The sequence below is a fragment of the Styela clava genome, chromosome 8, assembly GCF_964204865.1.
Source record: "Styela clava chromosome 8, kaStyClav1.hap1.2, whole genome shotgun sequence".
NCBI lineage: Eukaryota > Metazoa > Chordata > Ascidiacea > Stolidobranchia > Styelidae > Styela > Styela clava.
The window spans coordinates 11,644,313-11,667,428 of NC_135257.1; the positions used below are offsets into that span (position 1 = coordinate 11,644,313).

Consider the following 23,116-nt stretch of genomic DNA (forward strand, 5'->3'; position numbering starts at 1 on the left):
GGGCTTATATCATTACTTTTCTTATTATGGGATTTGATGAAAAGTTGTTTCATTGTTTATTTTCAATCACATGTCGATTGCACAACGGCAGTCTGGTATTTGACTAAAACAGTGAACAATCATTACATTACGGAGCATTGTTTTTGCGCGTAAATTTAAAGAACAGTACTTATAGATAATGTGATTATTGATATATTCTGAGTTAACAGAAGTGTAAAATTTTAGCAATTTGTTAAACCAGGGCCTCCACGAAGCGTTGTAAATGAGAAAGTGATACCATTCCGAAGTATACGAAGAGGACACGAGCCGATTTTGCTGTTGCTCTTTCGCTTACGCTATAGCCTAATGACAACTTGCGCATGAAAGTTTTGTTCACAGGGAAAGGAGCGAATAAGCCCTATAATAAGTCGTATAAAATGTAGCATATTTATATATATATTCAGTTCTATGCTTCCCTATTTACTTTGCCGTAGCTAGTGGACAATGCTGTTGAAGTATCAACAGTTTGCTTTATGTAAACTATGGAAATTCTCATAACCATATAAACTTTATAAGTCAAAAGATTTCTCATATTGAACAATTTAATTTTCGTGCCAACAGAAATCTGGAAATCATTCTTTTTCATCAAATATAGCGACATGATATAAAATGCCATAACACATTCGCCAGTCAAATTTGGGAGTTTGCTCAAAAAGACATTGATATCTTATTACGTGCAGATGACTCTGGTAGTTACATTTATTGAAAAATAAAACGTGATTATGTATTCTCAGATTTTTTAATTAAATAGGCAACATGAAATACTTCGTATTCGTCTGCGTTATTACCATGAAGATGGCAATTTTAACCCCAACAGATGCAGATGTGAGATCTGAATTTCGATCTAACATTTACAAGCACCCGTATCCTAGTTATTTACCCCAGGAAGCGATGGGTAATCTACTCCATGCACGCGAGCATAATTTTTATGAAGATTCCGTGGAAGCAACACGTACATTTCTAAATAGCATTGCCAATCCTGAGATCTTATCTGAGATTTTCGCAACAAGAGCGGAAGGTGACGAACCAACCTGCTACGGACTAGTTTTAAAAACAGTCCTTGCCACCATTGCAGGAATTCCATATGCAAGACAAAGTAAGTTATGAATATAGTTCTTATCAAAGGAAAAACAGGCAGCAATGCTCAAATGTATGAACACGAAGACCGATACGAAATATTTTACCCACAACTTCACCAAACTTCATCCTAGACGAATCTGAAACTATAAAAGACCTCCGTACCCATATGGGCCTAGTGTAATTTAGTACCACAAGTACTCCTAGTAGACGTGGCATAACATATCTCGCATATGTCATTTCTGACCCCACCTGACTACGTCATCAAATTACTGCTACGCCACAATCACGTCAGTAACAGAAAATAAATGGATTTAGTGAGTCCGTTGTCTTTTACATCACCTTAGTATACCCGACTTTGACTGACCACCATATCGCAACGATCGCGAACGCGGAACCGCTACAAGGTGCGCGATTTTTAATTCTGATGACGTCATCACACATTACCAAATGAATCCCATAGAGCTCGCATAATTTTATTAAAATAAATGTAAGTAATAGCTTTCTAGCGACAATAACAATCATTAACCATGCACTTAAAAATTCAAAGCAATTGGTCCGGTAATTGACGAGAAAGAAATAACAACAGAAAAATCTATCAACAACAACATATTACAAAAACGATCTATAGGTCCATTTCGTGTCCAATTATCGCAGAAATTGTACATATTGAGCCGATAAAAGTAGGAGTGAATTCATGAACTAGTAACTAGATTACAAAAATTAGTGTTCTGTACAATTGATAAATGAACCATGATTTTTTAAGTTGATGATTCCAGTGGCAGAGAAGAGAGTGGTCTACTGAGAGGAAATTTTTATTGGCTGGGAAATTATTACGAATGTTTTGGTGCAACAAATGGAAAAGATATTACAACGAAAATGTGCACCGCCATTTTTGCAGTTGGGCCGGTAAGATAGAATGATGATATTTTATTGATTTATTCATAATTTTCATTGCAGTTGCAATACTAACATTTAATTATAAAGGTTATAGCAGAATGCAAGTTTAGACAGATAGAACTTTAAATATGCTTTGAGTCACCCTATGGTATATTTTCATCTAATATTCCACGCCTTTTGTGCTAACTACCAACACCGAATATAGACCGAATATCCATACACAGACTACTGACTGCTGTGATATATAGTTCTACGGAGATGATAGAGAACCAGAATGATATAATGACCTGACCCTAATTTCAAATTGATTGGTGTGTCAGGAAAATTGCAAGTGTTTGTTTCCGTGGCCTAAATGTAAGTTCTTAATGTTTAGTCATATTACAGTTGGGTGTTGTTGCATCCCTTGGCAATTTTGGCAAGAGAGCGACAACAAAAACGCGAAGGTTGTGTGTGGTAACGGTAGTGAGGTCAAAGTTATATATCAAGGGAGTGGTAGCGTAAAAGTTTCACAGCCGTTAGCATACTGAAAACAGTATTAATAATATGTATAATGATATTGGGAAAAATGATGATGGACAATGCAAGGGTTGCTTTATGAAAAATGCATACTTAGTGATGGGTGAAAACCATGCTTTTCATAAGGTTCACTTACAAATTAATTAGGCTATGTGAATTTGCTATCTGTTTATTTCCAATATATTTCAGTTTGATTCGGTTATTTTGAAACGTTTGGTTTTTGACACATTTGCTCTGTTGACTTCAAAATCCGTGGCTGTGTTCATGATAGAACTCAATACTACTAACCTTCACGAACCAAAGTTCATAAAACCACTTCCTCAACTAAAGTTTCAGCCAATGCTGTAATTTAAAGTCAGACGCTTTAACTGTATTTGAGTGGATGTATTTATCACGTACAAAATCTATAAGCATATATACTTGATGTTAGTCATAACCCATTGCGTGATGAATACATACTGATCATCACGAATCAGTAATAAAAGTGTACGAGGCGTCAATTTCGAAAACAATGAAAAATGAGCAAACATATTCGCAATATAATTATCCCATGCCTCACTGGGGTGGGGGGGGGGGGGGGGGGGGGGGGGGGGGGGGATAATAAACGTGAGTTTCGATTAAGAGATCTGTCAATTACTATTACTTATAATCCACCCACGACCCCAAACCAAAAGAAACATCGTAAGCGATATAATTAAATGCCAATTGTGCAATGGAATCGTATATCGTGTTACCTGATTCATTACCATTTAAACAACTATGTAATGATAAACTGTGCTAAAATTCTTCCCATAATACGCCAACATTACAGAATACTACAATCGGATTACAACTTGGTGTTTGCTTCCCTGATATTTGTACTGAAAAAGAAATCGATGTTTTATTGCAAACTCTGGTCGATCCAAACATGACAACAATTCACATTACTACACGCTGTCCGAAACCTGTCGTTTTTGATGCACTTAACATTACAACCATGTGAGTAGCAAATTGTATACGTTCAAGATAAATATACATATAATATAATCCATTCTCTAATTTGCGATCTTGAAGTTCAAAATTGGAATGAATTTGAAATGCATTTATTTAAATCCTTTTATTACATAATCGTTGTCATAATAACCATAATTTCCCCATATATTATTTAGTATGCTTTTCTAGTTTCTTCCTGTCCAACCACGTCATTATGCTAGAATTACAAACCAAACTGTTTATGTCGGTAGAATAGCAACGAACTGCAAAAAGATAAAGATACGATATTTTATCTGCTAGAAATTTGAAAACGATTTTTCGAGCAATAGTCTACCTAATTCTTTTGCTTTCCCAGCGTTATATTTTCATTGCTCGGAGCTTTTGTATTGTTCGGTACAATATACGAGGTATATTTTATAATTCAAAGACACACAAGACGTGAAACTGGTGAAAACGAAGGAGAGAATTCAAGACAATTATCAGGTTTAAAAATATGTATTTTTTATGATATATACAGACAATACGCCGGTTGTAAATTCAATAGTTTCATTCCCTTATTCAGCTATCATAATATTCTATTATATATAAATTTCAGTGTTGTCCTCGCTCTCGATGTCGTTCTCAGCCATCAAAAACACAAATACTCTAATCGATGTTACTCAGAAAGATGGGAACATACATGTGCTCAATGGTTTACGTTTTTTCAGCATGACTTGGGTGATATTGGGTCATACATTTTCCCTGTCTCTTGGACTGACCGGTAACAGTTTACTATGGATTATTCAATGCTTAATAAGTGTGAATTTATTTTATCGCTTACAAAGATGAATTGTTATACCACAACGCATTTTATAGTATCAACTATAAAGATATAGTGACATGATAGAGTTTCAGTATGAAGTCATTACACAAACCTCCGTTCAGGCAGTCGTACACTTAATTCCTGTGTTTTATTTGTTTCCATCTCGACTGATCATTCAAAAATTTGATGGCCATGTGCATAAATGTTCATTTGTCGCCACGCCCCCCCGATTTTGACTTGACTGTGATACTACAAATAGCATCCCAGTGCAGTGTCGAGGCAGCCAACATGAAAGAAAGGGCTACAAGTCTTCAGGACGAATAGCATAACAAATCATAAAATACTCCTACAATTACTTATATTATTAGATAACACTGTGGATTTCGCAGACTTTTCGCTTGACTACGGATCTTTTCAGGTAAATTTCACTGCTTCTCATGTTTTTGACTGGATAGGCACAATTTTTTTAATAATAATACAACAGGCGTATTAAAACTACTTGCGAGGAAACTTGAATATCTCCGTCCCGACAAATACGAATAGCCGTTTCGGTGACAAACACACTAAATGTTTTCATTTAAAATTTCAGCTTAAGACTTATTTTTCAATTTAACATGGCGTTACATTGAATGGTATGTCGAAATCCCCCCCCCCCCCCTCAACTAAACTGTACACTCCAAGGTCATCTATGTTCATTCTATAAGTAAATGTTATTTCTCATCTTTGTTGAGATCATTTACTTTCGTCTGAGCATGTTGAACTAACGATAGGATGCTATACAGTTTAGGTTTGGCAACCCTGGCGTTCACCTACCAGTTTTATCAATTTTATACTGTTTTCTAACGATTGATATTCAATGATATTGTGATTATCGATGTATATATTTCAGGTCATCGTCAATGGCGTTTTAGCAGTTGATTCTTTCTTTTTTCTAAGTGGTTTATTGGTGGCTTATCTTGGTTTGCGAGAAATGACAAAACGTGGTGGAAAACTAAACGTACCGTTGATGTACTTAAGTCGATATTTGAGGTATAAAATAGTAAATGATGTAGTCTAAAAAACAAATTTTAAGATATATACGTTATCTTAAGCGTATCTTGAGCGTGAGTCATGTTGACAAATTATTTTAATAAATTATTCCAATCAAACTATCTTTGAAACAGGGCTACTGTTACTGCCAACGAGTGAATATAGTCGATCGCCCAGCAGAATAACTAATGTAAGACATTAGTGGCGAATGTATAGGTCGAAAACTTTATTATCTAGTGTTGTGACAATTGAAGGTGAAGTCGATTGAACAACTGAAAAATTTTTGCTCGTTGTCACCATTTAATTACATTTTTTTGCTCACAAATTGACTCCAGTTATGTTATCATAAATTTAAGCCAATTTGAAAAGGCCGTATTCGAAGGCACGTTATGTGTGGGTCACCTCGCGTGACTTTGTAATTGACTAATTTTATCTCTTGATTTGTATGATGTTTCATATATTTTTAGGCTCACACCAACATTGGCACTGACAATACTTGTTATGGTTTCTATCGCACCTATGATCGTGGAAGGGCCCTTGGAACCTGTTGCTGTTGAACCACAAATAGATATATGCAGGAAATACTGGTGGACAAATATTCTTTACATCAACAACTTTTATCCGGAAGATTTTGCATTTTCGGTATTACAAAAATAAAATTCGAAACACGAATACAATTTAAAGAATAAGCAATGGAACTATTACCAGATGATAACGTTATAATTCGGGGGTTGTCTAGTAAAATTATTTTCATACTCTATGATCAACAACTGTATATATCGTCAGTATCGAAATCAATGAAACATATATATTTGGTTGCACATTTGCACGCAACTAAGTTTACGGATCTAATGATACCCATCATCTATGACTATGTTATGAATTAAGTAAACTTTCCCGATTCAAAAAATGGGTTCAATATATTGTACGATTGAGTTCGTATACGATTGTGATCGGAAGGTCAGTACGGGGAGTGTCGTATCGTGTTTCAGAAAACTGATTAAAATATTTTTTCAAATGAAATAATTGACAATGATGTTTAGCAAGAAATGTGTAATGTAATGTTAAACATTTACTTAAAATGAGAGTTTTTTAAATATATTTTCGACTTTTCGCTCTTGGTAAAGAGTGAAATACCTGCAAAAATTATATAGTGTCTTGTCTGTGATAATTTGAAGATTCAAAATTCGTGTCTATTTTTAGTGCATTCCTTGGGCTTGGTATCTTGCAAATGATATGCAGTTTTATCTACTGTCGCCTCTATTTCTTATTTTACTCTATAGGTGAGTTCTTTGAAAATTTATTTGTCCTAACGTACGACCCATACATATATGAATAGTATGTTTTTGAAATAATATCTCGCAGCCCTGGTCTTGTATTACGCAAACTGTTCAAGATAAATTATAGAGAGCAAACATTAAATGATTACAATAACTTTAATGATCTTTAACAATGGGCTGTTATTTGTACTACGAAACAACGATTTAGGACAGTGGATCTCAGACTTTCACGATCAGTACCTCCCCGTCAAACACTCTCAACACCTGCTCTTTTGCAAAAATACCAAATTTTGCTTTTACACGTCAGTTATGTCCATCCGTCATGTAATACTCCACGTTTAATAATAATACTAATAGTAATACTCCACGTTTAATAATAAGAACAAACAAATGAAAGTGAAGGATTAAATAAATTGCAGCCAGAGAATTGAAAAAATCGCAGTCGATTCACTTTAAATGAATGTAGTTTATGGCAAATCGTCTTTGCTCATGGTCCCCCCTGAAAACGATCGAGTTGTGCTCGGGTTGCAAAACCAGGTTTCAGGATTAAGTAATATGCTGATTTCAAATCACGAAAACAATCTGAAACTGACACTAGCCCTACTCGAAATATTCATCACAATTATCGGACAACATTGCTTTATATCGATACCTCAAAATTTTGTTCATGTTACAGTGTTTATTTCTATCATATGAATAAGCGAATTTTGTTTTATCTCGTGATGCAAATTTAAAAAAAAAACATTTTCAAAATTAACCATCATGTTTCATTCAATTATTTATTTTTATTGTTTTTCAGTTATCCTAAAGTCGGACTTGGGCTTATGGGAGGCGTTGTGTTAGCCAGTAGCGCAATCGTAGGAAGTTTGTCAACACATTTCGGAGTATATCCAAACTCTTTAGTTTATGGATTTTTAATGAGGTTATTTTTGTTATATCCTCATTATAGAAATTTGCGGGATTCTTTGCATTAGATAACTCCTTCTGACACTGAATTGATTGGGAACAGAAATAAATATTATACCATTTACACAGTGTTTACATAACTTATCACGAATATCATACGAGTATTTGAGTTTAAACATACTTTAGTCTCAACGAACGAATTGATTTGGTAAACAACTCTTGCAAACTATCATGATGCTATTTGCCGATTCGTTATTTTTCGAAGGCATTTCACACTTTAGCTATAGGAGCACGTCTTTAAACGTATCTATAAATACGTGTGGCGTATGTTTTGTTTGGACGTATACTCGAATTCAGTTTATCATAGCCTACTTGAAACAAATTTCTATTTGATGAGGACCCCTACTCGGTTTAAATCCTTCAAATCATTTTATTAAAGTAGTAATGAACTTTTTTGCAAACGAGTTTCCAAATGATGATAAACAATTGGAATATTTAAAACACTTTTGATCCGGTATTTTTTTTTTTATCAAATTTGAGGTTTACATTGCAGGTTAATATCACAGGCCGCATCTCTTTCTCCTACATTCAATTCAACTAGATCAGATCCAGCACCTGAAGGTGGTGGTAATGATTACTTCAGCGATATTTACACTAAACCCTGGTGCCGAATCGGAGTTTACATGATTGGGATGGCAACTGGATATATTTTATTTGTAACAAAAGGAAAAATAAGAATGCAAAAGGTAGGCTCCTTCAAGTTAAAAACTACTATTATGAATTTAACGATATTATTCAAATTTCATTTTTAAATTGAAGACCGGCCATACCAAACAATACCAACAAGCATTTCTGTATGCTTCTCTTGCAAACTGAACCGAGAATAGAGACAGATTGTTCTACTGTCTACTCGCAATATCAATGTAACAGCATAAGAACCCTAATTCTTCCTAATGCCAGCAGCCAATCTTTCCTTAAGTAATAACGCAAAGGAGTTCTCAATAAATTGTTTTATGTAAAATTATGATAACAAATGAAAATGTAACAACTTGGAGAGGAGTGTATGAAAAATACATGCGAAGACATGAGCAGGCAAATGCTATCACTCTATAAGGGATTTATGTCCAAATCAGATTCATCACGGAACAATTGTAATTTTATACGTAGTTAGTACAGTGTAATATCATGTTTCAGTTCAATAGTTATGTTCTAGAAAAACACATACATAAAACATTGACCGAAGGAAACAGAGTTTTTTGCAGGAAGAGTTTCACTTTATCTTTAAAAGTACAGCACATGGCTCTTCTTGAAGTTAAGATCATTTTAAAATTTACTCACTTCTTTTAGTGGTTTGTAACTCTTATGTGGTTGGCAGTAGCCGCGATAGAGCTCGCAGTAATTTATGGATGGACAGGAACTGTTATGTACTCAGATATTGGAGATTATCCATCTCAGAACTTGGCCTCATTTTATAACGCCGTGTGCAGACCAATTTGGGCATTCGGGCTTTCGTGGTTAACAATTGCATGTGTGTCAGGATATGGCGGTAAGTACAATATTTTGCAAAAAACATTAAGCCAGAATAGCCATTGATTTCAAAATTAAGTTGCAAACGAATTAATATACAAAGAATGGTATGTAGAGAATAGTAGAGTACTATAATTTTTTAAGTGATTCCTAAAAATATATTGACCGACGTCAGCAGAAAACTTAAAAAAGGAGAGTAATTCTCAGATATATAGAGACGAAAACCAGAAATCAAACAAATGTGTTTCCATATTGCATAAAAAGCCTTCCTGTGAATTAAATAAAAAAGCTTATTTCATCTTCATTTACTGAAAATTTGAAATCGATTGATGCAATGGTTAAAGAGAAAAACGACTTTTTTCGCCACAACACTAGCAGAAAACATCAACGACGATTTTGAAAAACGATCCGTAGGTCTACTTCGTATTCAAAAAAGATTTTTTGATCCACCATTTCAATTTACAATGGTCCTCTTTTTATTGCACTAGTTTTGTGGATATGTTTCGCTATATAATTCATAACCAGTGTTCCCTCTACAGTGTGCGCGCGCACACAGCTTTCAGAGGCTGCGCACAAGCATAGATTTAATGCGCATAGACCTATTTCGATGTAATGTAACAATGTTCTCGGTTGGCAAGTTGAGAAAGTTTGTTGTTGGCCACCCATTACCCGGTTAGAACGCCAGAATTTCTTCATTGGTTTTTGCACAAATATTAGTCATTTCCAAAAAAGTGCGCACACACCAAAATTTCTGCGCACACATACTACAAAAAATTAGAGGGAACATTGTTCATAATCATTTAAGAAACCCTAATACATTGATTGCCGAGCATTGGTTTTATTCAATTCATCCATTCTTTTTTCAGGGCCTATAAACTCATTTCTTAGTTGGAAGTTTTTTATTCCGTTGAGCCGTTTGACATTTTGTGCATATCTTATTCATCCAATTGTACTTACGTATATGTACGCTTCCAGAGAGTTTGAGTTACATTTTGCACTCAACATCATGATCTACTATTTTCTGGGTTTGTATTTGTTCCCTCATTTTTGTCAAAATTGTCAAAATGGAATTGAATGTCGAGACATATTTTAACAATGTTTTGAATGTATTACTTACCATGGAATGCTATTTCGTTTAATTGATTTTAAGTTTTACCAGCTTTGACCATCTTTCACGAGGCTCTTGTCAAAAATCCGTCGATCATAAAAAAATGAATCTACAACATTCATTTCAATTGATTACATAACGGTCTGATTTTATAGTCAACTTGTTGTGATTTTGTCAACTGTTCATATATGCTATGGACGACGAATGCAAATTTTTCTTCGTACGATAACCAAGAAATATTGTACGTTCATTGGCTCTTGCTCTAAACTAATCGTAAACCAATTTTTATTTAGCTACGTTACTGTTATCGTACGGTTTTGCCTATCTCCTGCACTTGATCATAGAAGCACCAGTGGGTGGAATTCAAAAAATTATTTTTCCGAGTAAAAAAAGACCTGAAATTACATCTGAAAAATGTAAGACAGAAATGAATGGCGATGCCGTGGTTGTTGGACAAATGAATCGCCATGTTGATAATGTCTCTGTAAATGGATTCGCATCGTCATCTCTACGTTCCGAGAAACAAGGAATAGAAAATGCCATTGTGCTAGAAGACGCAACTGTAATTGACAAATTGTGAAACATATGTTTATGTGCAGTTTTCTCAGTAATATAATTTTTAACTCAAATCCATAATCACATCGCAGATAACAATCAATTCCCAGTTGATAAATCAAAGCAAATAGACAGAAGATATACATTGATTGTCGATTGTAATAGCATTTGATCCATGTCTGGGTATTTCATATGATGTTTATAACAAGACACAATTAAGCAATAGGTGCACTGTAGTTTTATATAGCTTCCTAGTCTTTAAGAATTTTAATCATTTGATCCAGTACATCTTGACTAATTAAATCATGCTAAGTGAGAAAGTTTAGAATCTAAAAATTTCATAGGCCCGGAAATATTTATCTTAAAATCGATATCTGACAAAAAAAAATTAACAGGTTTTGGTAATCTCTCTGTAACGTGACGATATGAAAATTTGAATTTAGCAATATATGGATTGTAATTTTAACCGGTCCTAAAAAATTCTGTCCACGGGATGGGTTTCACCTATGAAGAAAATTCAAATACTGATAGTATATTATTTAATATACAGGAACTAGATAATACAGGAATTTAATCATATTAAGTTAATCATACAACAATTTATTGACAAAGTCTCGATCAATTTTTCAATCGTTTTTGGGAATAGAATATGGTATACTCATAAGATCAACTTTGGTAGAAAGTACTTTAATGACTTGCAGCAGGGACCAAGAAAATTAAGATCATTAATTATCAAGATTGTTTCATGAATCACTAAATTGCTGCTACTTTGTATACAATTGTATACAACTCTTTTAAATAAGTTTTATGAGACGTATAAAATTGAGTTGCTCCTAAAGTTTGTTTTTGAAAATGCTTCATATATATTTATACAAATAATACTGAAGAACAATTTTTGTATAATCTTTCAATAAAACGAATAAAAGTGTATATATATATAACGATTACATAGAGAACAGAGACTTTCACCAGTTGATTTGATGTTCAGAAACTTAATAATATTTGCTTCCTGTCTGCGAAAGCCGTGACTACAGTGATTAATTTTCTATATTTGTGAACAGGCTTATAAATTTAGCTCAATGTGGCCGTTGATAGAAAATACAAGCCCTTATCAAAATTTGGCCTGATGAAAGATAGAGGTCGTGGTTGTCAGAAACAAGCGCTACGTCGGTGCTCGTATAGCAGGGTTTGTCAAAATGGACCTTCGGCCAACTTTGGGGCCACTAGCAAATACCTCCGCCTTGCACTGTTCGCGATGACCACATTGATTTAAATGCGGATGAAAATGCGTTATTAACATAAGTATGTATTCTTACAGACAAGCAGAGAGCAAGTGTTGAGAGTCTTTGGAAGTTTGAGAACCACTGTCGTATAGTACAGGGGTGGGCAACCTTTTTCGGCTCGCGTGCAAAATTGGCTAAATTTAACGACAAAATTCTTCCGCGTGCCGACCAAAATTTAAAACAATTATCCGCTACTTTTCGTTCGAAAATATACAATAAACCTTTTAAACACGTACAGACATGTTCACCATTTGGAAAAATATCAATCCGACAAATGGAGTTGATTACTTTCTATCAATCAATCAATCATTTATTTTGGTTCTCTGACATAAACAATACAAAAAGTAAACAGACAAAACAAAATGCAGAGATACCTGGGAGACGGGCATAATTTAAAAAAAGTTAAAAAGCGTACAGTATACGTGCCCACCCACCAAAAAAGAATAAAACAAACACAGGAAAACACGATTTACAACCAGGCAGTATTTTGAAAGCAATTTAACAAAAACAGCAAATCTAATTCTATATCAGTGCGACTCCTGCTGCTGCATTACCACTGATAGAGATTTTACATTGTTTACATTGTTTTGTTTATATTTTGTAACTTTCCGAGAAACACACGACTACTGATTTCATCTTTCGGGCTACTCCTCTTACGAGACTTGATAAGGTTCATAACTAAGAAAAAAAATTCAAAAGCATATGAAGATGAAAACATTGAAATTAATGTAGTTACAAAGTTTTCAAGACACGAAGAACTTTCGGGAATGGCGTACCAATCACGCAATAGCTCGTTTTCTGCACTTCCCTCTTGTATTCCCTTCCCCAATCGCTTATATTACTTTTGAAAACAATTTATAACAGTAAGTTAGCAAGTAACCAATTGAGCCGTACAACTCCATAAATCAAGCAGAAATGAAGAAAAATGGTGGTACAGACGGACTATATCACGTAAGAATGTAGCCAAATGAATGCCGCGGCCCTCCCGACAAAATTTCTCGAGAGCTCACTCATTTATTACGTCATAATATATTTGTTTGTTTGTAGCCATATGTCATGAAAGGACAAAAAGAGTTAAAATAATGGATTGTTAACAAATCATAATGAATAAACAAATACTCTGTTTCATATCAGATAATTCAGAGTCTTTAAATTTTTTTTCTGAAGTAGAACAATTTCGTTTCCGAGGCCTCACTTGCGTGCCGAATAAATGAGCTCGCGTGCCAAGTTTGGCACGCGTGCCAGGGGTTGCCCACCTCTGGTATAGGATATTATCATATTTAGATTCACGAGGTTTGTTTTGATTTGAAGATGAAACAACTAACTACTGAAGTTTGGAACAGAAGTGTTCTTGGCAATAAAATCAAATTTACTGTTGACCCTTAAAGTTTTATTTTGTTTCAACCATGGACAAACGTTTCGATATTGCATGTGACCCAATTTCATTTTCATGGTTGATCTTAATATGAACCGAAAATCTGAGCCCGCTTACCAAACCATTGAAAAATATAGGAATTATTTTTTACTGAATTTTTAGACTTTGCTGAAAGGAGATTTTAGAGAAAATGAAAGCCATTTTTGAACTTTGAACCAGAAAACTTAGAAGGGGTTTTATTTGATCATTCTCTCATCAGGGTCAACAGCCCTGATTGACATTTAATCTAATAACACTATGGTATTTCGTCATAAGTATGAAACAATAGGAACATTAAAACCTCGAATCTTGATACAACTCGTGATTCAATCCTAGCTTTATTGTTTGTTTTGTTGACTTGAACAGCATAAAATGTTTATGCATCTCATGACTGTGATTAAAGCATTTTCTCTCATTGACAAAACTTTTTCATCTGATTTCTAAAAAGAGTTGTTAACAATTATTAACTTTAACGTGAAGCGGATATGCATCGATCCATAAGACCATATTAGTCCATTGAATAAATATTTTCTGATCGGAATCAGGGTGATTATTTAAACATCTTTCGATAGCATAACTAAAAAGTTATTGCACAATACTGTCAATATACGTCAGAAAGCAAACAAGCCCTGCCCTTTAAAACATAGTAAGAATAAAGTAGGTTTAGTTTGGTGCAGAATCAGTTGTTTTGCTTTCGCCAAATCATAAATCACTGCGAAGTATAATTTTTTTGAAAATCAGGTACTCGCTGTTTTTGTTTTATGTAAAATGTTTTATCGCCAATACATGGTCCCCGTAATTATTAAGTATGCACCTCAACCAATTCTTCTTTTCTATCGGGTTCTCAGCGTACATCAGTTTGTTGTTAATTGAATAAATATAATCTTTTGAAATTAATTTGTAAAGGTACTAACTTGCATTATTGCATAAGGCCCAAGTGTAATGTTGCAATGAATAGATGGCAATTAATTATGCTTGTATTATATTGAATGCTTTAACATTTATTAGCGATCTTATCGCTTCTTATCCAATGCTCAAGCAAAGGAATTGACAGAAAAACTTTCTAGCACTCTCTAAACACCTTACATCACAATTCAGGCAATGATCTCATACAAAAGTCAACAGACTTGTGAGTGAGTATACAATGAGAAATATAAAGTAAATTCACAAATTATTTATAAGAACGAGGAGTGCTCAATAAGTTTGAAGGCACATTTCACGAGGTTTTGAATGCTACCAGTAAAATCATGTTTTTCAGTTTAATCAATGGAGCAGTTTTCATCTCGGAAGGTTTTCCAGTACAAATGAAATGGTTTTTTTATGGCTATTCTAGTAATCGAGCGCAGAACAGGAAAAGGTTTGCAATATAAAATGCCGATATAAAGCAAACATCAATGAATATATAAATAGAAAATACCTGCATTTTTTGGAACATCGTGCTGTACAAAACGACCATTTTGGTTGTAAACTTTTATATATATGTGTACGTTTACGTTGAGAATGTCTTATGTTACTTTTTATTTATCTATAGATTGCTGCCAATAACATATATTTAACCATGATCAAGTTAAATGTCTTATTTGTGTTGCTACATGCCACATGCTCGTTTGTGCAGATATCGGAGACTTCTGTACCGCCATATTTGATGAAGGGCGCAATAGAAAATGTCGTGAAAGCTAAGAAGCAGGAATTTTATAAAAGTTCAGAGGAGGTTGTGCGTTCTGTAATGAATTCCGACATATTCAAAGACCAAGATCGGTTGAGATATCTATTACAACGAAAAGAAACTTATGATGAAAACTCAGTTTGCACTGATGCTATTCTTACGGCAGTCTTCGACTTCTATCTGGGAAAACAATATGCTAGGCAGAGTAAGTACATTATGCTCGATTCTGTGTTGAATTCGTTGCTAACTTATGTAAATCATAAATTAATGAAGTCAATCTATTGTTAACAATTTTCTAAGAAACGTTGCAGACTCCGTGATTATAAAGAAGAGAACACCTGGCGAGTGAAAAACATCTGATCTAAAAACAGGATGCCAATAAATTCTGACTTATTTTTAAAAGGACGTGTGTTTGAATACACGCAACTTGCTCTGTTCTTGGGTGTAAATTCATTAATGGGGAAATTTTTAAGGGACAGTCCCATAAAAATAACTGACAATAGCCCAGATTGTTCCTAATCCAGCGCTGGTTATCGGGAAACCAAGCAGCAATCTATAGTAATTTTTCAAAACATGTATATATATATATATAGTAAAACAGAAAGTAAGCGAATCTCCCAAAAATCTTTCTTCGAATGATGGCCCGCAATTATTTACCACTGTTGTTACATAACAGTGTCTGATTCGATGGGCAGACGAGAAAGTGGATTGTTGAAAGGAAACTATCTTTGGACTGGAACATATTTTGAATGTTTCGATGCTACAAATGATAAAGATATTACTGGACAAATGTGTCAAGCAATTATCGCAAGTCAACCGGTAATATGAAGTACTTAGTTACAAACATAAAAAATCCATTTGCTTTTAGAGGTTTGCTTTTAGGTTATCTAGGAATTGATACTACACGTTATTAGGCCACTAGATGGTGCTCTTTCCGAGCTATATTTTTCCTATTTGAGAATAAAATATTTTAAAATTAGGTGTTACATTATTCTGTAGTAATTTTATTGTATTTTAGAAAAATAATGAAATTACTTTCAAAATTATACATTACTAAATCTTTTTTTTTTATATACATACATTATTCCAGAATGCGACGGTTTTAGCTGGTTTAACCATTGGTATTTGTGTTCCTGATGTTTGTACGGGGCCTCAACTCACTGCAATATCTCAATCTTTACTTGGGAACAGCACTCCTGAAGGAATATACGTCACCGTGATTTGTCCAGAAAGTGAAAACTTCGATGTTGTTGATATAACAGCTTTGTAAGTAGTATAAACACAATCTGACAAAAGGGTATTTCAAATTATCTTCCTCAAATGAACTTTTTTGTATAAAATTGATGGCATACTGGCTGCCGAACTTTTCAACATATATTGTCATACCATAGTACCGGCCGAGGTTCTAAACACGCAATCGCTTATTTATGGTGCACGTTCATTTGGAAAGACTGAAATTATCCCGGTTCTACACAGTTTTCCTATCCCTAGAACACCGTAAAGGTTGGTAATGAAAATTTAAAAATTAGAGCTTGAATGTTTTTCAATGGTGTCCCAAATGATTTTAATTGTGCCGCAATCTACATCCATAAACAAGTATTCGAAAAATGTTTAAGCTAACGGTAGCTTCGTGTCCTTTCTATACTGACTGCTTATGTTTATATTGATATTCTTCGGTTTTAGTGTTATTTTCGGTATTTTGGGAACACTGATTATCTTGGCAACTACATATGAGATAATAATTATACTAAAAGAAAAACAGGCGACTTATAAAAATGGAAAAGAGCAAATTAAAAAAGATATTCCTGGTAAGAGAGAATGAATTTCCAAAGTATATAATTCACTCAGATATTTTTCTCGAAATAAATTTGCTATATAGGGTACATACATTCCTTGCTATTTTAAAAATTATTGATGTTCTGAAATTAAACCCTTTGAAAATCCGTCTCATATTTTTTTACAGCTTATGGAAAAGCGATTTTATCATTTTCTGTTATTAAAAACACAAAAGCTTTGTTGGATACAGAACAAAAAGAGGGAAATTTGGAATGCCTGCACGGACTTCGTTTCATCAGTATGTCATGGATCATATTAGGACATACTGTTTCCTTTACTCTGGGATTAACAGGTCAACATATTCAATTTTAAGTATATTATTAGAAAGATATAGTTTCTCCCGCAGTTTCCTTTTATTGTCAAACATGTGTTCGGGACGGAAGTAGTAGCAGTCAACATTTCATTTTACACTGTGTTAAGAGTGGCACCGGAATCGATATTCTATCAGAATCATATACGTAGTCGGATTTTTGAATGACTAGAGGTCGGTTTGGAAGTAGTTATTTCCTACTGTGAAACCGTAGTTAGAATACCGTTGATCTAGAAAAAAGCCGGCCACAGAAGAATTATGTTCAATGTGAATAATGGAACAAATTTTGTTCATTAGGCAATATTTACCATGGTATTGAAATTTCGTTTTCCAAATAGGTACAATAATCAATTTATATTACTCATATATATATAGTTATTTTTTTCCTCGCACTTGCAGATAACATAATCGATATATCAAATTATTTCCTGAGCCATGGATCACTTCAAGCAATTTCAAATTCAACATTTTCTGTCGATACGTTTTTCTTTCTAAGCGGACTCTTGGTTGCTTACCTAGGTTTAAGGGAAATGGATAAACGAAATGGAAAAATAAACGTACCGTTGATGTATCTCAGTCGATATTTGAGGTGATGCTGTAGTTTTTGCTTATTAGACACATATGAGGTAATCAAATCGTAAAAAATTGAGCGCGCGAAAGTATTCATTAAAGATTGAACAAATAAATTAGTTTTCATGCATATTGAGAAAGAAATAAAGTGTTCCAAAATAGGCAAAGGGAGTAATTTAACGGAAATTTTAACGGAAATCACAGAAAATTTTACAAAATGCTATAATTTTCTTTATATATTTTTCAGACTCACACCTAGTATGGCTGCAGTTATGTTATTTACCGTAAGTGTGTATTCCCAAATCGGTTTTGGTCTTTTCTACCAGCCGATTATGCAGGACTCCTTTTCAAAACCTTGTCAGAAATATTGGTGGACTAATCTGCTCTATATCGACAATATGTATCCACCAGACTTGAACGACATGGTGGGTCTAACATTCCAGCATTTCTGTATTTGACTAGGTGGTTAGGGTGGCTAAAATTAACCATCAACTGTACTTTAATTCAGCTCGCGTTTGTTTTCAATGAAAAAAATTCTTAACTATTGCTTTAACTTTGTGTAAATTTCGGGAAGCTAAAATGGGAGAAAACTTACAATCGACTCCGACTTCGAATTGCAAAAATTTTTGATTCCGACTCCCGCTTGGCAAAAATCAAATTCTGATAACAAAAGCTTCCGTGTGTGCAATTATGTAATATATATGTTTAAAAATATGGAGCCATTGAAAACATGCTAAATTTCGAATCTATAGTTTTAATTTCAAGTCCGATTGCCCATCACTTCAAACCCAGCGAAACCAAACTTTCTATCTCGGAAGCTTCAATGTTGATTAGTTTAGTTTATCTTTTAACTTATTCATGTTTAATACATTTATTTTTCAGTGTATTGGTTGGGTTTGGTATCTGGCAAATGATATGCAGTTTTATATTTTGTCTCCGATATATCTTCTGCTTTTCTATCGGTAAGAATAGTAACAATTTGAAGATGTCTCCTTACACATTACATCATTTAAATGCTAAAATTTGAAATGTAGTCGGCCGAATCAGGTCTGCCGGTTCATCTATGTCAAATCGCCTTTTATTTAAAAATAATCGTATATAATTGACATTGCCTGTAGTAGATATGTGAACGAGAAATCTTGTTTATATGAAATATTTTATCAAGACCCTTAGAATGACTTTGTACCAACGGAGCTTAGGGACAACAATAGTGAGAGTTGAAATGGTGGATATATCAACCTGATATGAGTTGGCCATGTTACATGACTATATTACATGATTACATGGTCTCTGATCTGCGATGATGCAAACTCAGTCTGGTCAAAGTAGCCTACCCTGAGAAGCAAGCTTTAGTTTATTGTGTTTATCCACATCCTATAGATATGAATATATTATACTTCATTATTGCCTGTTACGATTCTACGTTTTGACAATTACGCTCTATGTTCGTAATTATTTAATTTTTAAAAAATATAGGATAAAATTTAAAAAAATATTACAGTCCCTGAGTTAAATATGTTTATACGTATGCCTTGTTGTAGATATCCGAAAGCTGGAATTGGTGCTGTGATTTTTACCGTTGTCGGAAGTGCTGCTATCACTGGAGCACTTTCCAATCATTTCAATATCATGTCTGATGCCGTTACGTTAGCTTCCTTTTTCAGGTATAATTCTATATTTTAAGTTATGCCAAAATTTCGAGCTTAGAAGCAAGGCCTTCCCTAGAACAAATTTTGCAAAATGATAATATTAGCTCACTTGTACGCTCCCAGTAAAACGTCAGGGTCACCAATTTATTACATGATCATATCTATCTTCTACTGCTGTCATTGTATTTGGATGAACTAGGTGGGAAACCAAGATATTTCAAAAATATAAAATAATAGCTGGTGGTTCTGGGACGGGCTGGTGTTTTAAATCATCAATTCAAATTTTGAAAGACGACTTAATTCACCAATTCCATATGACATAAAGACAATCACTACTGGAACCTATATATGCTCCAAAAGTGTTTACTTTTGACTAGTTCTTAGAGTAGATCTATTCAATTTTTACTTAAACTGAATATCACTTGAGGGCATTAGTGATGAACTTTTTGATCTATTAAGAACTCATTTATAATTAACTGGTAACGAACATATTTTTAGATTTGTAATAGGAATAGGAGGCTCAGATGATAACCCAGTTCCAGTTATGTCGAGCGACGATTCGTTTTGGAATGAAACTTACGTCAGGCCATGGTGTAGAATCGGAGTTTATGTTATCGGTTTGGCAACTGGCTACGTAATCCATGTAACGAAACGAAAAATAAAAATGAATGAAGTAAGCCGAAAGTGTCATATAATATAGTATTTGTACTAAACTGTTAGCCATGGCTAAATATTCATTTCAGTCGAAATTGGAGTAAGGAAACATTTTTTTCTAGCAGTCAGTCATTTTATTCAACCAGTGTTAATAGGTCCGATTATTTGAGTATACTGTACTTGATTTTGTTAGAATGTCATACAGTTGTGGGCTTGTGGCAGTATTAAACGATCTGATGATCAATCTAAATTTGAAAAATAAATTTTATGTCGAAATTACTCAACATTATTACATAACAAAATTAAATTTACAAAATTCGAGTAAACTCATTTTTACATATACAATGATACCGCAGATTTTATTTCCGACAATCTAAATATATTCTCATTTTGCAGGTATTCGTCACATTGATGTGGGGAGCGGTTATTGCAGTTGAGCTATCTGTAATATATGGATTTTGTGGACCGATTCTGTATAACTATACTCCCAGCAATAACGTCATGTATTTTTACAACGCAGTATCGAGACCCGTATGGGCGCTTGGCCTGTCCTGGGTTACAATTGCTTGCGTGTCAGGTTATGGAGGTAAGATATTTCCTTTATGATTGCAAGAAAACAATATACTAATTGAATTATTTTGTGTTCCATGTAGCGCTACTGTAAATAAACTTGATCACAAATGTTTTGCCAAAATATCACAGGAAAATCATCATCATACATAGAAAAAACACGTTACGACGATGCATATTCATAAAATATTTTTACTCAAGCAATATTTAATTAGCAAAGAGTAGTTCCTTATCACCTCGATGTAATTATGGTAACATCAATTCCAACCTATAGTAGATTTATTGATATTATATATTTCAGGCCCGATCAACAGTTTTCTCAGTTGGAAGTTTTTTGTTCCGTTGAGCCGACTTTCTTTCTGTGCGTATCTTATTCACCCATTGATCGTGTCGTACATATACATATCTCGAGAATACGAGATGCATTTCGCTATTTACCTCATGGTTTATTATTATCTTGGTATGATATATTTAATATGTTGTTTAGTATCCAGACAGAAACCTACAAACTTTTCTTTCCAGGATAATTCCTTACGATATTAAGATAGATCCATAGGTATAAAGGTCTGCTCTTGGGGAGGCCTATTTGGAGATAAAATGCGAAATACTTCAAAATAGTTTGACTTCAATTTTAAATAACGACTTTAGGGGCACAATTGCAGCCCTGTCTGTTGATGAACATTGTTCTTCTGAGTACGTAATATCATTCTGTCATTGAGGAGGTATTCCTTTCTCACTATTTTAAAGGTATATAATATATATTTATTTTTTTTATTCTAGCTGTGTTGTTGTTATCCCTTGGGTTAGCTTACTTACTCTCTATGACCGTCGAAGCACCAATGGCAGGGATTTTGAAGCTCATTTTCCCAAAGTCTACAAAACCCCGCGCAAAACAGCACGAAATGAATGGGCACGTCAACAGTGAATTTACTGATGGTAAAATCACAGAGAAAAATTCAAAAATCGAAATAGAAAATGGCAACGTACTGGGAAAAACGGACAGTGAAATTGACTGTGATCGACTCTAACTTCCAACTTTTACATCATTGTATGCTAATGATACATGGTTATGTTGAAGTGTGCTTATTGTTCGACTTAATGCCAAAGATTTATTGAAACCAGGTTTATAATTATTGCTGCACAAGTGAACGCACGGAATATTACTTGCTTCCACGCATTTTCTTAAAAAAAAATTTTTCGAATTGACAAGACACGTTTAAATATTACAAAATTTCTCACCCAATTGAACAAAACTTTAATTGTTGCAAGAACCTACAAATGTGAAGCAATTACACTGCAATCCTTTATTATTGTTTAAATTCTTCTGTAATTTTTCATCTGCTTGCTATGACCTTCACGAATTAAGAGAAAATAACATACTGGTGACAAAAATGTTTTCAGTTTTCTTTGGGGATATTCTCGGATGATAATTAATCGCGACCTAGAAATTGTGAGAATGTTTAACACTGCTGTCTTATATCTACAACTATTGAATATGCTACTAGAAGCACTTTTATTAAGTACGTATCAGATTCAATAAAATAGTTATCAAAATACACACAGTGGCCAGAACATAGTGTTGGACTCGAGAAAAACCTGGTATTTATGACAAGCGTTTAACGATCTGCTATTTAGTTTAGTGCCAATAGATATCGTAACATATGAATAGCTTAATGATTTGTTTAATCACCGAGTGAGTGTATATCAAGTATATATAAATATTAGCATTTCAACATACTTGAGACAGCAAAAATACTGAGTCAGGGGTTGTAGGTCGACCTTTGTTAGACTTAAGCAAATACTCATTCTAAAAAATAAATTCAAATCTTCACATTGTTAAACCATGCAAAGTAAGTAACTCATTGATATCAAAAGTGTAAGTCTTGAAATTATCGCTGAGACATTAATGACATGCAGTCGTTGATTTTTAAAATGCGCATGCAAGCACGGAAATTAGCTATGTTCTCTAAATTGGCAAGTCGGACGTGATTATTATCTACGTTACACCTAACAATTTTAATAGCTCAGGTTAAAAAGATGGTTTTAACAAAATTATTCAGAAGGTGATGCATTGGGCAGAACAATGACCCAAATATCTCCTTTCCCATTTGTAACTGCTTGTCTTACAACGTCCAGACAATGTTTAAAACGAGCAAAATTACGCGAGTCCTGGTGTGTATAACTTTGAAGAGTCTATCTATAATATCTGTTACGCCATTGAGTGGGTAAAAAGTATCGATGTACACTCATGTATTACGTAACCTGGGATTTATTTGCCTTTACAAAGACAAATGCTTTTACAAGGGAACTGTGAATTGCACGGTAGAGTTTTATTTTCAAGATTTGTGTTTTCAAGATTTTTCAGTATTTCATTGTATTATCATCTATGGCTTTCACTTGGAGAAATCATGAATTATAGGACATAGGTCATCACCATGATGGCGACATCATGG

General features: G+C 34.0%; 2 protein-coding genes across 2 annotated transcripts; both read left to right on the forward strand.

Annotated features, from left to right (window-relative positions):
* The first annotated feature begins 792 nt into the window (after positions 1–792).
* Positions 793–11,791, forward strand: LOC120346779 (nose resistant to fluoxetine protein 6-like). Its single transcript, XM_039416600.2, has 14 exons — positions 793–1,135; positions 1,883–2,025; positions 3,344–3,510; positions 3,860–3,987; positions 4,100–4,264; positions 4,675–4,724; positions 5,196–5,335; positions 5,803–5,977; positions 6,539–6,618; positions 7,415–7,537; positions 8,075–8,267; positions 8,869–9,067; positions 9,915–10,073; positions 10,450–11,791. The coding sequence occupies exons 1-14, from the start codon at positions 796–798 to the stop codon at positions 10,734–10,736; spliced, it is 2,349 nt and encodes a 782-aa protein (XP_039272534.2). The 5' UTR covers positions 793–795; the 3' UTR covers positions 10,737–11,791.
* A 3,139-nt stretch (positions 11,792–14,930) lies between these two features.
* On the forward strand, positions 14,931–22,250 carry LOC120346038 (nose resistant to fluoxetine protein 6-like). Its single transcript, XM_039415670.2, has 13 exons — positions 14,931–15,279; positions 15,751–15,893; positions 16,165–16,340; positions 16,758–16,882; positions 17,038–17,202; positions 17,620–17,809; positions 18,038–18,215; positions 18,673–18,752; positions 19,332–19,454; positions 19,938–20,112; positions 20,490–20,679; positions 20,965–21,123; positions 21,444–22,250. Exons 1-13 carry the CDS (start codon positions 14,967–14,969, stop codon positions 21,689–21,691), a joined length of 2,265 nt encoding a protein of 754 aa, XP_039271604.2. The 5' UTR covers positions 14,931–14,966; the 3' UTR covers positions 21,692–22,250.
* The last annotated feature ends 866 nt before the right edge of the window (positions 22,251–23,116 follow it).

Excerpts from the sequence above, each read along its gene's own strand:
- LOC120346779 (XM_039416600.2), top strand. The coding sequence starts at position 796 with ATGAAATACTTCGTATTCGTCTGCGTTATTACCATGAAGATGGCAATT. Across the intron at positions 4,725-5,195 it reads TTGACTACGGATCTTTTCAG|GTCATCGTCAATGGCGTTTT; the intron begins GTAAATTTCACT and ends TATATATTTCAG. Across the intron at positions 7,538-8,074 it reads GTTTATGGATTTTTAATGAG|GTTAATATCACAGGCCGCAT; the intron begins GTTATTTTTGTT and ends TTTACATTGCAG.
- LOC120346038 (XM_039415670.2), top strand. The coding sequence starts at position 14,967 with ATGATCAAGTTAAATGTCTTATTTGTGTTGCTACATGCCACATGCTCG. Across the intron at positions 16,341-16,757 it reads GTTGTTGATATAACAGCTTT|TGTTATTTTCGGTATTTTGG; the intron begins GTAAGTAGTATA and ends CTTCGGTTTTAG. Across the intron at positions 18,216-18,672 it reads CACCAGACTTGAACGACATG|TGTATTGGTTGGGTTTGGTA; the intron begins GTGGGTCTAACA and ends TTTATTTTTCAG.